Source organism: Trichoderma citrinoviride (genome assembly GCF_003025115.1).
Source record: "Trichoderma citrinoviride strain TUCIM 6016 unplaced genomic scaffold BBK36scaffold_10, whole genome shotgun sequence".
NCBI classification, from domain to species: domain Eukaryota; kingdom Fungi; phylum Ascomycota; class Sordariomycetes; order Hypocreales; family Hypocreaceae; genus Trichoderma; species Trichoderma citrinoviride.
In genome coordinates this window covers 260,811-273,094 of record NW_020194718.1, presented here as the reverse complement: position 1 = coordinate 273,094, position 12,284 = coordinate 260,811, and the positions used below count along the sequence as shown (strand labels likewise).

The following is a 12,284-nucleotide window of genomic DNA, read 5'->3' as shown; positions in this document are numbered from 1 at the left end:
ACCAGCAGATGCTACCTTGCCTGTCCAGCCCAGCAGCTCTGCAAAGCGCGGCTCTCCCTCGCTTGCATGGCCTGACTGAGACCAAGCCGCGGCTCCCTAGCGCCGGGGCCTTGTTTGGATGGCACCGGTTCCTGGAGCGGGATCCTCGTCGCTGGTGCTCGACGGGCTGTGGTTTGGTCTGGCCTGCGCGTCTGCGCTGCCGTCTGGGCTGGGCTGGGCTGGGCTGGATCTGGATTGCTGCAGCGCCGTTCGCTCAGGCTTCGGAATCGCAGCCGTCGCGGCGTTGCCCGAGCGGCCACCCGGAGCTTGGCCTGCCGCCATGTGGTGGAATGCTGAAACTCCCGACCCTGTATATTACCTGTGATGCTCTGGCACCGCAGCTCCCAGACAGACCCGAGCCTAGGTTGCCAATGTTCGATCCTGTAGCTTGATATCGAACGGTACTTGCTTGGTACTACCTTGCCTACCACTCCTGTGCCCTGTCTCACCTTTTGCATGCACGAAGACACCAGCACCATCCATTGACTTCCGACTTTGCATCTACATCCCATCTCTCCGCCTACCCTGCCTGCATCTACTTCTACTTCTACATTCTGCATCTGCCCTCGCACTGACCTCTTCTGCATCTACATACATTTGCGGCGGAGCTGTGCGCATCTACCATTACCACCCATACCTTACCTTATCTACCCCCCCGATCCGTATCCCTCCCGTCCACCTCGGCTCGCTACCACAGACTCAATCGTGGTGTCTCTTGTCTCTTCTTCACCTCATTTTCCGCCTTCTCCCTCTTGAGACATTGCGGCTATCGTCGCGCCCCCTCGTCTTCCGTCTACAGCACACGCAGACGACTCCGAATCCGATCTTGTGGCTGCCATTAGCCTTTCGGCGCGCTTCCCTCACGCCACCCGTTGGGGTCCCTTTTAACCCCAGCACGTAACTCATCAACCCCCGGGTTTGCAGCCGCATGGAACAAGCCCTCGACTATTCTCCGTCGTCACGACCCGGACCTCTCGTCACCCTGCCCGAGCGAAATCTCGGCTCCTCAACCTCGGCCATCACGCCTCCCTCGACCGTCCAGCGCCCGGCCTGGACGACGTCGCCTCTCGCGCCCGCCATGGACATGTTCAGCTTCACCACCGCAGCTCCGGTGTCCGCCGTTCCCTCATATGCGCCCGCTGCCGGCGGCAGCAACAGTAATAGCGGCGGCAACAGCGGCGGCTTGGGCGACATGAACTTTTCTCAGATGCCGCAGTACTCCGGCCGCAACCCCTTACAATCCATCATCTCCCAGAGCAAAGAGGGCCCCGATGCCAAGCGGATAAAGGTCGAGTCGCCGCACTCGGCGCTGGACTCGATCGATTCATGGCTCCAATTCGATGAAGAGGCGGAGAAATTTGGCAGCTTTGAGATTGACTTTTCCAAGCAGTACAACACGGCCAACCAGGCAAGGTGAGCTGACCTCCCGCATCGCCGGTCCGGTGTTTCTCGCTCTCTAACACAAGGCGCATCAAGAGCTTCCACAAACATGACGCCGGGACTGGGCAGCGGTCTCTACGCCAATCCCACCGCCCCCTTCAGGGAAGAAGACTTCCTCGATGATAGCGCCTTTGATCATTCCCTGTCCGAGGACGACGAAATGTTTGACAACATCAACATCAATGACCAGCTGTCCAAGCTTGGCACGCTGCCTTCGACCGAAGCCCAGTCATCCAGGAGCCTCTTTTCCACGCCGTCGCTGGGTTGGGAGAAGCCTCAGCAACAAGGCATCCAGCCCAGCGCCGTCATGGCCGATGAGATTCCGAGGCGCATGACCAACGACTCGTGGGACCCGATCCCGCAAGGCACCAACTACACACTTACGCCGGACGAGCGCCGCCGGCTGCTCGAAATCGCCATGGGCCCTGGCAGGTTGGCCACCTACGTGAACCCCAACCGATTCAACCTGGGCTTCGGATCTTCGATGCAGCCCAGCATAAGCCAGGAGTTTGGCTTCGGCTTCGGCGGCCCGAAACAGGGGCTGAGCAACATGGGCATGTTCCAGAGGAACAACTCGGCCGATACGAGCGCATCAGGCCTCTCGCAGAATCGGGATCTGAAGCACAAGCAGCCCAAGGTCGAGACGCCGCCCAAGATGGTGCCCACGAAGCGGCCGAGCACGCTCTCGGACACGAGCAGCATCGGCAAAGAAAAGGTCAAATCCGCCGACCGCATCGCGCACAACGACGTTGAGCGAAAGTATCGAACCAATCTCAAGGACAAGATTACTGAGCTGCGGAATGCGGTGCCGGCGCTGCAGCAGGTGGCTGAAGGAGAGCAGGACGCTGCGCAGGGCATTGCCAAAGTGAGCAAGGTGAGTGAAAATCAACATATCCGAGTTTGCCAGTCTATGGTGAAGACGGTTTTTGCTGACTCTGACCTCCCAGGGCACCGTATTGACGAAAGCGACTGAATACATCCATCAACTCGAGCAACGCAACAAGGACATTATGACGGAGCATAAGCAGCTTATGCGACGACTTCAAGCATTCGAAGCACTCCTCAACAACTCCATGAGAGTCGACATCATGCCCAGCCATAGCATGACGCTCTTTGACCCGAGAGGATTCTGTTGATTCATTGTATCAATAGTTTTTTACATTGTACATATTGCTTTTCGACGACTGCATGAAAAAAATGACGGCTCTTATTTTTTTCTATTTCCCTCTTTAGTGGAAAGCTTTTCAACGAGCTTTTCACTCCAGGCAGGCACACAATTCTTCTTCCCGCCACCACCGCAACACCTTTCTACATCGATGTTGCCTCCTGCTACCACACACCTCTCACACTACTATTGGCGTTACGGGGGCCTTTTGTTTCTTGCTATCATTGTTTCCGCAAACAAACACGGCATAAAAATCCAGATGCGAGGGGTATATAACTCGGACATGGGCGGTTTTCTGAGGCTTTTTGCTTTTCTGGGAAAACGGAGCGAGATGAAAAGGGGGGGAACAGAACACATTAGGGCAATGCGTATCTAGGGACAAGGAAGAAGAAGGGATTGACCTAACGAAGAGAGCAATGACAAAGGGGGGGCGCTTTGTGTTTTTTATATGAAAGCATAAGGGGATAAATTGGCGGCCATTGGTTGATAGAGACGAAAGCACCCTTTTTCTGGGCTTTTGACAAGACGAGAAAACGGAAGAGAGTAGTCTCATTGCTCCGGGACTTGGAACGTGAGCAGGTCCCTCTATAGGAGCTGTGCAATCATACATGAGCGTACGCCGTTTTTGCCTTGTTGAACTTGTTGAGTCGCTCTGTTTTCTTTTTTTTTTTTTTTGGAGTTCGGTATGAGTAGCCTATCTATGTTGTGGTGATGTGGTGCTTGTAACCATGGAATATATCCTCCGAGTGCGTATACAAGAAGTGTCTTCCGCATGCTCGCCTTTGTTAATGTACATGTTGAATCTTCTACCATGGCGAATGCCAGGCGGAAAACGTAAAGAAAGACAACAACAAGCCTCGAAAGCAGGGCATATGTATCTTCGCAACCCTTCTCATGAATGATATACAAGTCATAAAAAAAATCTCGGTACTAGTAGTAATACACACACACACACACACAAAACCCTTCCATCCCCCATCAATCCCTCAACGCTTCGATATCCGCAACCTCCTTGACAGCCTCCGTGGTAAGAATATACGGCGCATCCTCATCCACACAGATACTGTCCTCGATCCTGACTCCCATGCCCCGGAAGTGCTTCGGCCAGCGCTCGTCGTCGGGGACGTAGACGCCCGGCTCGACCGTGACGCAATGGCCCCTCTTGAGGATCTCCCTCCGGCTGTAGCCCGGGCAGTCGTGCACGTCGAGGCCGATGTAGTGGCCCACGTGGTGCGGGAACAGCTCGTTGACGTTGTAGGACGTGAGGTTCGTGAAGCCGATGGCCTTGAGCTGGTCGAGCAGGCCGCGGACGGTGACGCCGTGGATGTCCTCGAGGGACATGCGGGCGGACTCGCGGCACAGGGAGACGCTGGCGCGCTGGACCTTCAGTACGGCCTCGTAGAGGTCGCGCTGGGCGGGGGAGAAGCGGCCCGACGCGGGCCAGGTGCGGGAGATGTCGGTGATGTAGGTGCCGTGCTGGCCGCCGGCGTCGACGAGGATGAGCTCGTCGCCGCGGAGGACGTTGTTGTTGACCGTGTAGTGGATGCAGTTTGCGCGCGGGCCGCCGGCGACGACGGGGATGTAGGCCGGGCCGTCGCAGCCGTTGCGCGTGAACTCGTAGTCGAGGAAGGCGTGCAGGTCCTTTTCCCTCGTCCAGGGGCGGCGCATGGCGTCTGTGATGGCGCGGCCGGAGATGCGGCCCGCGGCGCGCATGTTGGCGACTTCGGCCGGGCTCTTGACGGCGCGGAGCTTGTTCATTACCGGGTGGAGCGGGCGACTGGTAGTAGTGGTGCTTGATGAGGAGGAGGAGGAGATGGCGCCGGTGATGAAGCGCCATAGGGAGGTGCTGTGCTGCGACGATGACGCCTTTGCGGATGCTTCGACGTCCGTGTAGATGAGCTTGGCGGGCGCGAGGAGCTTCGGGAGGACGGACTCGAGGGCGTCGATGGACCAGGCCTCGTCCGCGTTCCACACGTCCTGGGCGGCCTGGACGCCGTTGCGGTAGCCCGACCACTGCTCCTCGCGCGGGTTCTTGGGCTTGACGAACATGCGGAAGAGGTAGTCCCCGCGCTGGGGGCCCGTCTTCTCGATGACGGCCACGGCGTCGGGCTCGTCCCAGCCGGTGAGCCAGAGGAAGTTGGTCTCCTGGCGGTAGGGGTGGAAGACGGCGCCGGACTTGTACTGCAGCGGGGCGGCGTGCAGGATGGCGAAGCTGCCGGCGGGGAGGGCGTCGGCGAGGGCGGCGCGGCGGTCGGCGTATTCTTGGGCGGTGATGCCGGGGGTTACTTTGGTTTGGGTTCTTTTGTGTCAGTTGTGATGGATGGGGAGGTTTGAGATGAGATGTGAGGACAAGGTGTGTGTGATGGCAAGTTTTCCTCGTGAGGATGAAAGGGGGATGGGCATGGCATGGCATGGGGAGGAGGGGGGACTCACTCTCGCCGGCTTTGAGAATGTGCGGATGGGTCTCATGGACGGGCTGTCCGAATTGGAGGTCGGCTGCTGATATGACTGAGCTGAAGCATCGTCGAGGCGAGGAGATGTAAGACGGTGATGGTGTTTGGCGGTTGATGTGGGAGAGGACTTGAGAGATGCTGCGTCTCTGCTGCCGCTGAACTAATGGCAATCTTCCAGACGGCAGCACGAGGCTCCGTAATGATGATCGAGGGGGCTTCATTTTATGTGGGCAGTATGAAGGAATGGTGAGTTTTGTGTGAAGCAATGGGAGAGAGCCAAGCTCATGATCCAATAGAGGTTCTTTTTTATTTGCCTCTCTTTTCTTGGTCTGGTACGTGCTCCACTTGTTGGCAGTATTTGTTACTGCTTATGAAGGGACGAAGCTTGATCAGTTCACCGCATGCTGAAGTAGTACTTGATTCATGCAGTGAATCTGCTTGCTTCGGGTGTACTTCAAGAGCGGCGGTTCATGGCTCGGAATCAAAGCTTGAATCCATGTTTGAGGGCGGGTGGTGATGGAGGGACTCGAACTGGTTATGTAAGCTGTAGAACATAGCCACAAATGGACAGCATTGGCAGCGATGGCGCAGGTGCAGTGGTTGATGAGGTAAGGCGGTTTGAGTGCAGAGGTGTACCTCAAAGTACACTCAGAGAGCGGCCCAGAGCGCGTTCTTGCATGCTGTTGCTGGGCACTAAGACCGGATGGGCGCCACTTGCAGCAAGAGCAGCATGTACTTGTTGTGTACAAGCACTTCTGTCGAGGGGCTGGGCGGTTTCTATTTTTCTTGCAGTTGCTGCCCCCCGCCAATTTTCTGCAGCGCGTCGTGCAGTTGTTTACTTTGGCTTGGAAAGAGGGTGGACGGAGCAACGGGACTGCATGCACAGTAGAGACGCTGCAAGGGCCATGGAGAGGCAAACTGTCGAGAAGTTATATTACAGACTAGTTAAATCGTGTGTATATGTGATGTTGAATATCGAAAGTAACTATAATCAGGAGAGACTTTGTTGGTTTGTATCATTGGTCAATCACTTGATAAGCCGTCACTTATAGAGTCGTGAGGGCAGACGTGAGAGAACTAATACAGCTCCCAACCCAAACTCTGATAGCTCCGGGCTTCATCCACACCAGCTTCATGCCAGCTACAGCTGCTCTTCATCATCTCTCGTCTTTCTGCTTGTTCTGTACAATCTGTCCCTCCATCAAATTGCATATCCAGACTCAATTCTTCGTATGGAAACAGCTTACCCTGTGATAACAGCGGTTGCCGTGCATCGAGCGTGTTTTTTTTTCCCAAAGGGCGGCCCAAGGCGGCATAGCGCTGTTTTGCCAAGCGCGAAGGCTCCATCAACACCTTGAAAGGCACGCCTCACTCCAGTCCAGATCCATTTCTTTCCCGCACACACGCAAAACCGCATTTCTTTGTCCGCGCCCAAAAAGGCCTCGACAAGCCGACCGACAAGCTCTCCAGCCCGCCCGGTCTCCTCCCCCGACGGCTGCTGGATCTTCAAATGTCGTTGTAGGCCCTTCGAGCATTCTTTTACCTGCTCTCTCTCTCTCTCTCTCTCTCTCTCTCTCCCTCCCTCCAGCCGCCTTCCAGCCTCCGAGACGTGCTGCGTCCTGCCTCCGTCGCGTGCTTCTCGTCGCCTCTCTCCCTCCCCAGCCCCTCCTCGGCTGCTCCCTGTCTGCTCGTCTGTTGGCAGCTTAACCAGGGCATGCTGATCCGAGAGGCTCCAGCACCAGCACACGCACTCGCACCCGTTCATGGCCACCGTCTCGCTGCCAGTCTCTGCGTCCTCCAAGGCGTCCGCTCCCGCCATGTCTTCCACCAAACGGGCTCCTCTCGCCAGCAACCCCAACGTCGCCAACTCGCCTCTGCGTCCTCCCTCGCTCCTCGCCGGCTTCGTCAAGCCCAAACGTCCCTTTGCCACGGCCCAACGCGAAGAGCCCTATGGACAGCCGCCGCCGGTCAAGAAGCAGGCCCTGGAAAACGGCGCCCAACGGCCCGTCCGGTCACCGTCCAAGCTGACCCGCCCTCCGGCACACATTGTGATTCCCCGCAACCCCAGTGGTGCTGTGCCGCCACGACCCGTCGTCAGGGATCGAGCTGCCAAAGCTGCCACGGCTTCGACAACGAGAGCTGCGCAGGATGTTGACACGGAGAAGGAGGTGTGGAAGAAGCACCACCGGGCCAAGTTCCCCAAAATGGTCTTTTACTTTGAGAGTATACCAGATGACATACGCGCAAAGCTGACCAAAAGGGTGACCTATCTTGGTGCTGTATGTTCCTCCACGTTCGAGATGGCCCCTTGAGTGACCCATGCTGACTTTGATTCCTTGACATAGCGCCAAGAGCCCTTCTTCTCAATCGAGGTTACTCATGTCGTCACGACTCGAGCGATTCCACCTGAAAAACCAGAGGCTGGAGATGCTGTGGCTGAGGTGTCTGAGGAACAGGAGCCCCAGGAGCAGCCCCAGACCATCAACCCATCTCTGCTGGACAGGAACACTGCCACCACTGCCGCCAGGCGAAGACTGCTCTTTGATTTTCGCCAAGCCTCCTCTGTGCCCTCCCTGGTCAACGATCCCGCGAAGCGCAAAGTGGCTCGCAACAACGATGTGCTGCAAAAGGCTCGAGACATGGGAAAGAAAATCTGGTCTCTTGATAAGTTTCAGAGCATGCTCGCAGTCCTGCTCGAGTCTGAAACCCAAAGCTACGGCTCTCGATCTGCGAGCACGAGGAGCCATCACGGCACCAAGAGCTCTCACGAGCCCAACCTGTTCCAGCTCCTTCACAACGAGCGCATCAATGGACCTTCTGACCGTGATCCGACTGCCACCACCCGTGAGTTGACGTATTTCAAGGGCCCGTATCTGTACATCTGGGACATGGATGAGAGGCAAAAGCCCATCATGGTTCGTGAGTACCCCAAGGTTGCCAACAAGACCGATGGCGAATGGCCCCAGTTTCGCAGCGTCGGAAACGGACGCTGTCCCTTTGTCGAGGAAGTGGACGCCGCCGAGAAGGAGTACCGCAAGGCACGAGAAAGGGAAAAGGCGCGCTTGGCGGCCAAGGAAGAGTCTGTTCAGATTCTCAAAGCCCCCGAGGTCCCGCCCATGAAGCCGGTGACTGGAAAGCGCACTTTGACGGAGATGGAAGAAGCCCACAACCGAGTTCGTGCCAGTGTATCGGCAGAGACGTTCCAGCCGATCAAGGCCAACTTCTCGAGGCCGCCGGCACCGGCCGCATCGGCCCAGAATGCCTTCATCAGCCGAGCCGAAGGGGGCCGCACGTTTGGGGGAGAGCCTGTGGCCTCTGGTATCCAGAATACCATCACGTCGGCCATCCGCTCACAGATGATCTCGTCGACGTCCGGCATCAACGGCGCAAAGGCCGGCACCAGCAAGGAGGTCCATGGACTTCAGAGGAAAGTCCTGCAGATGACCCATCCCGCTTCGCACGACGCGTCGCGCCGCCTTGCAGAGGTTCCGGCCGAGGTTGCGTCCAGCCGGTCGCTGAGCCGAACCACGTCCAAGACCATCCAGGGCCAGGAAGACGATGGCCAGAAGGCGGAAAAGAAGGCACCCACGCAGCACCTTAAGAGCAAGCGAGACCTGAAGCCAGGCTACTGCGAGAACTGCCAGGACAAGTTCCGTGACTTTGACGAGGTAAGTTATACATTGCTGTCCACCGGCAACCTCGAAACGACTGACTAACATATCTCTCAACAGCACATCTTGTCCCGCAAGCACCGCAAGTTTGCGGAAAATGATGACAACTGGATCGAGCTGGATGCTCTCCTTGCGCAGCTCAAGCGCATACCGAAATACTCTGCCGCTTCTGACGAATCCGACGGAGAATGGTAACTGCATAGCGTTTTTTTTCTTCTTCGTGTTTGATCTTGTCCAGTCAGAGACTACGCTGCCACGCATTGGATCCCGCTCTCTTCTTGTCCCGACTGCGTTGGCTATGGCATTCCTTATGCCACTTCTCGACACTTTGCAAAAAAATCTTTGGTCGCCACAAACGTCGACTTACGCCCTGGGACACTGGCCATGGGAACCAACTACCAGGCTTTGACCTTTTTTTTTTTCTGTGCATCTCAACCGGATTTGCGTGGCATAGCTCAGATGGCACCTTTGTCAATCTGTGCCTGATCTGGGCTTTGCTCTTTTTTGGACTTTCTTCTTCTTTCTTTCAGGGATTCTTTTGATCATCTTTCGGCTATAACGACTCAGCATGAGGCTCTGTTTTCATGGCACATAAGCGCCGGCATGATTGGCATTTTGAACCCGCATACATAGCAGGAGGCGTTTTCATTTCAAACTCGGCCGTTTTCCTCGTCTTTCACTTGGAACGATGGATTGTATTTTGGTGGTGGGAAGGAGGTTTGATAAAGAAGAAGTCGATTGTGGCCTGGATTATTCGAGGGAAGGGGCGGGAATGCTTTGTGCGTGACGCAGTTCGGGACTAATGAAGGGATGGGACAGGACGAGATGGTATGAGAGCAGCAGTTGGAGACTGGTAAAGGAAATGGGATGGCATTTGATGCTTTGATGGAGCGAGAGGCCAAAAGGCGCTGATGGGGCTGGATGGGGCTTGCTCTATGTGTCAAGTCCATGTATGTTGTAGCTGGCATGTTACAATTCACGAAGTGTATAAGCAAAGGATGGTCCGGGGCGTCTATTTGGTGCACGGAACGGACCGGTATTTACGACTTGAGATAGCATTTTGGCGATAGCTCTAGGTAGCAGCAGCAGCAGAATAAGCAGGAGTTAATTGGGCAAGTGCTGGAATGAGTTGCTGAATCTTGATACGTATATGCATGCCCTGGTGATGGTCCTCTTTTTGGGGGTTGGGGGTATTATTCGCACTGTATGCGCACCGTACATACAAGGCAGCTACCGCATGTGACAAGCTCTCATCATCTCACGCCAATCTGGAGCTTATTATAAGGCACCTCCTCACATACAGATCCCTCAGCCCACGACTCTACCTAGGTACCTTTACAGCTCATCCTATGCTTTGAAAGACTTTGATCTCTTTGAGGCTGTAATAGATATCCCAAGCTTCAGCCATTACAAGCACGCTCAAACACATCACCAGCCATGGACCCCGACTTTATATCCCCGCCATCGCCCACCACCACCTCCCCCCCTCTCCCCGACGCAGCAGAAGACGCCAACAACGCCTCCTCGGCCAGCAACCGCGAGGGCGACGACAGCGGCGCCGCGTCGCCCGAGATCCCGCTGACGCTGAGCGCCTCGGTGATGCTGGCGGACCTGCCGCGCGACGCGACGGCGGCGCTGGCCAGCGCGGGCGAGCTGTTCCCGGCGCACAGCAAGGTCGTGGTCAAGTTCAAGGCGGTGGGGTCGGCGCCGGCGCTGCAGCAGGACGTGTGCAAGATCTCGGCGGGGCGCAAGTTTGAGGAGGTGGTGCGGTACCTGCGGAGGAAGCTGAGGTGCAAGGAGACGGACAGCGTCTTCTTGTATGTGAACAGTGCGTTTGCGCCGTCGCTGGATGAGGTTGTTGGGAATTTACACCAGGTGAGTTTCTCTCCTTTCCACTTGTTACATGATGAAGGGTGAGAGATATCATGGGAGGGGGACTGACTAAGGAGCAGTGCTTCAAGAATGCTCATGATCAGCTGGTTGTGGCCTATTCCATTACTCCGGCGTTTGGATGAAAGCTCATGAGAGTGGAAGATGAGAGAGACACACAAGAAAGACGAAAGAAGAAAGGCTTCAGGGTGCTATCTAACGCAGTGGTATCCTTCTATATCAACCCATCCCTCTTTTCCATATCCCCTCCTCCCAGGCCTCCCCAAGAGACTCGATAAAACGCCACTTCAATGCTTGCAGAAAATAACACAGAAAACGCAATGTACGGACCGGAATGAAACCCAAACAAACAAACAAACGCCACTGCTTCATGCTGGCATGCCTTGGCTACCACCCCTCACAGGTCCTTTGCGGCCTTGGCAAACGACTCAAACTCTTCCGCAGGCATCGGATACGTGTGCTCAGGGGCAGGAAACTGCTTGCTCTTGACCTCATCCCGGTAGGCCACAACTGCCCGCGCCGCCTCGCCCCAGATGTCGCCATACTTCTTGACAAACTTGGGCATGAACCTCCCGGGTGGGAAGTTGCCAGTCAAGTCGATCTGGACAAGCACCTGGCCCGAGCAGCCGTTGCCAGCGCCGATGCCGATGGTGGGAATGGACAGCTTCTGGGTGATGAGGGCGGCGACCTCGGCGGGGACGGCTTCGAGCACCACGGCAAAGGCGCCTGCTTCCTGCACGGCAAGGGCGTCTTCCAGGACTCTCATGGCGCCGGCGGACGTCTTGCCCTGGACGCGGAACCCCCCGAGGGCGTTCTGGCGCTGGGGAGTGAGGCCGATGTGGGCAAGGACCGGGATGCCGGCGGAGGTGATTTTGCGAATGGTGGGGGCAAACTCCTTGCCGCCCTCGAGCTTGACGCTCTGCGCCTTGCCCTGCTTGACGAAGCGGATGGCTGTGGCCAGGGCCTGTTCGGGAGAGATTTCATACGAGCCCATGGGCAGATCTCCAACCTATGATGCCGCTTGTTAGTCGGGTTTGACGAAACAAAAAGAAAGGAGCAAGAGGAGAGAGCTCACGGTAAAGGCGCTCTTGGCGGCGCGGGCTACTGAGCGACAATGGAGCAGCATGTCCTCGACCTCGACCTCGTTGGTGTCTTCCATGCCCAGCGCCACCATGGCCAGGCTGTCGCCCACCAGAATCATGTCGATGCCGTTCTGGTCGGCGACGTAGGCGCTGGGGAAGTCGTGGGCGGTGATCATGGCGATGGGCTCGCCCTTTTGGTAGAGCGACTTGATGGTGCTCATGGTGACCTTTTTGCGCGCGGCCCCGGACTGGGAGCCCATGGGGGAGTGCGAGCTGTATCTGACATGGAAGAGGGTGGTGGGAGGACGAGGCGCGAGGGATGGGCGTGTTGGAGATGAGGATGAGAATGATGAGAATGATGATGATGATGATGATGATGATGATGGTGAAGAAGAGGACAAGCGGGCCGAGGGAGAGGAAGCAGCAGCGGCAACGGAGCATCCGAGGCTGGTGGTGAGTCGCGTGCTGCTGCTGCTGCTGCTGCTGCGGGCGATGGCCGCACAGGATCTGGCCGAGGCTCCGATCGGGAACATGGCTCCCAGTT

At 56.7% G+C, this 12,284-nt stretch overlaps 5 protein-coding genes across 5 annotated transcripts; 3 read left to right on the top strand and 2 right to left on the bottom strand.

The window, feature by feature from the left end:
- Positions 1 to 967: 967 nt before the first annotated feature.
- On the top strand, positions 968 to 2,615 carry BBK36DRAFT_1123536 (hypothetical protein; the record flags this gene model as incomplete). The annotated part of the gene is made up of 3 exons (XM_024891064.1): positions 968 to 1,452; positions 1,516 to 2,357; positions 2,446 to 2,615. 3 exons carry the CDS (start codon positions 968 to 970, stop codon positions 2,613 to 2,615), a joined length of 1,497 nt encoding a protein of 498 aa, XP_024747910.1.
- Positions 2,616 to 3,622: 1,007 nt separating this feature from the next.
- BBK36DRAFT_1135850 (prolidase-like protein) lies at positions 3,623 to 5,390 on the bottom strand (the record flags this gene model as incomplete). The annotated part of the gene is made up of 3 exons (XM_024892781.1): positions 5,369 to 5,390; positions 5,078 to 5,324; positions 3,623 to 4,929 (listed from the first exon to the last, which is right to left on the bottom strand). The coding sequence occupies exons 2-3, from the start codon at positions 5,316 to 5,318 to the stop codon at positions 3,623 to 3,625; spliced, it is 1,548 nt and encodes a 515-aa protein (XP_024747909.1). The 5' UTR covers positions 5,319 to 5,324; positions 5,369 to 5,390.
- Positions 5,391 to 6,914: 1,524 nt separating this feature from the next.
- On the top strand, positions 6,915 to 8,975 carry BBK36DRAFT_1176742 (hypothetical protein; the record flags this gene model as incomplete). Its single annotated transcript, XM_024896027.1, has 3 exons — positions 6,915 to 7,376; positions 7,443 to 8,765; positions 8,829 to 8,975. The coding sequence occupies 3 exons, from the start codon at positions 6,915 to 6,917 to the stop codon at positions 8,961 to 8,963; spliced, it is 1,920 nt and encodes a 639-aa protein (XP_024747908.1). The 3' UTR covers positions 8,964 to 8,975.
- Positions 8,976 to 9,578: 603 nt separating this feature from the next.
- Positions 9,579 to 10,784, top strand: BBK36DRAFT_1176740 (APG12-domain-containing protein; the record flags this gene model as incomplete). The annotated part of the gene is made up of 4 exons (XM_024896026.1): positions 9,579 to 9,596; positions 9,714 to 9,718; positions 10,301 to 10,643; positions 10,721 to 10,784. The coding sequence occupies 4 exons, from the start codon at positions 9,579 to 9,581 to the stop codon at positions 10,781 to 10,783; spliced, it is 429 nt and encodes a 142-aa protein (XP_024747907.1).
- A 271-nt stretch (positions 10,785 to 11,055) lies between these two features.
- BBK36DRAFT_1123190 (ketopantoate hydroxymethyltransferase) lies at positions 11,056 to 12,000 on the bottom strand (the record flags this gene model as incomplete). The annotated part of the gene is made up of 2 exons (XM_024891021.1): positions 11,056 to 11,667; positions 11,734 to 12,000. The coding sequence occupies 2 exons, from the start codon at positions 11,998 to 12,000 to the stop codon at positions 11,056 to 11,058; spliced, it is 879 nt and encodes a 292-aa protein (XP_024747906.1).
- Between the last annotated feature and the right edge of the window lie 284 nt (positions 12,001 to 12,284).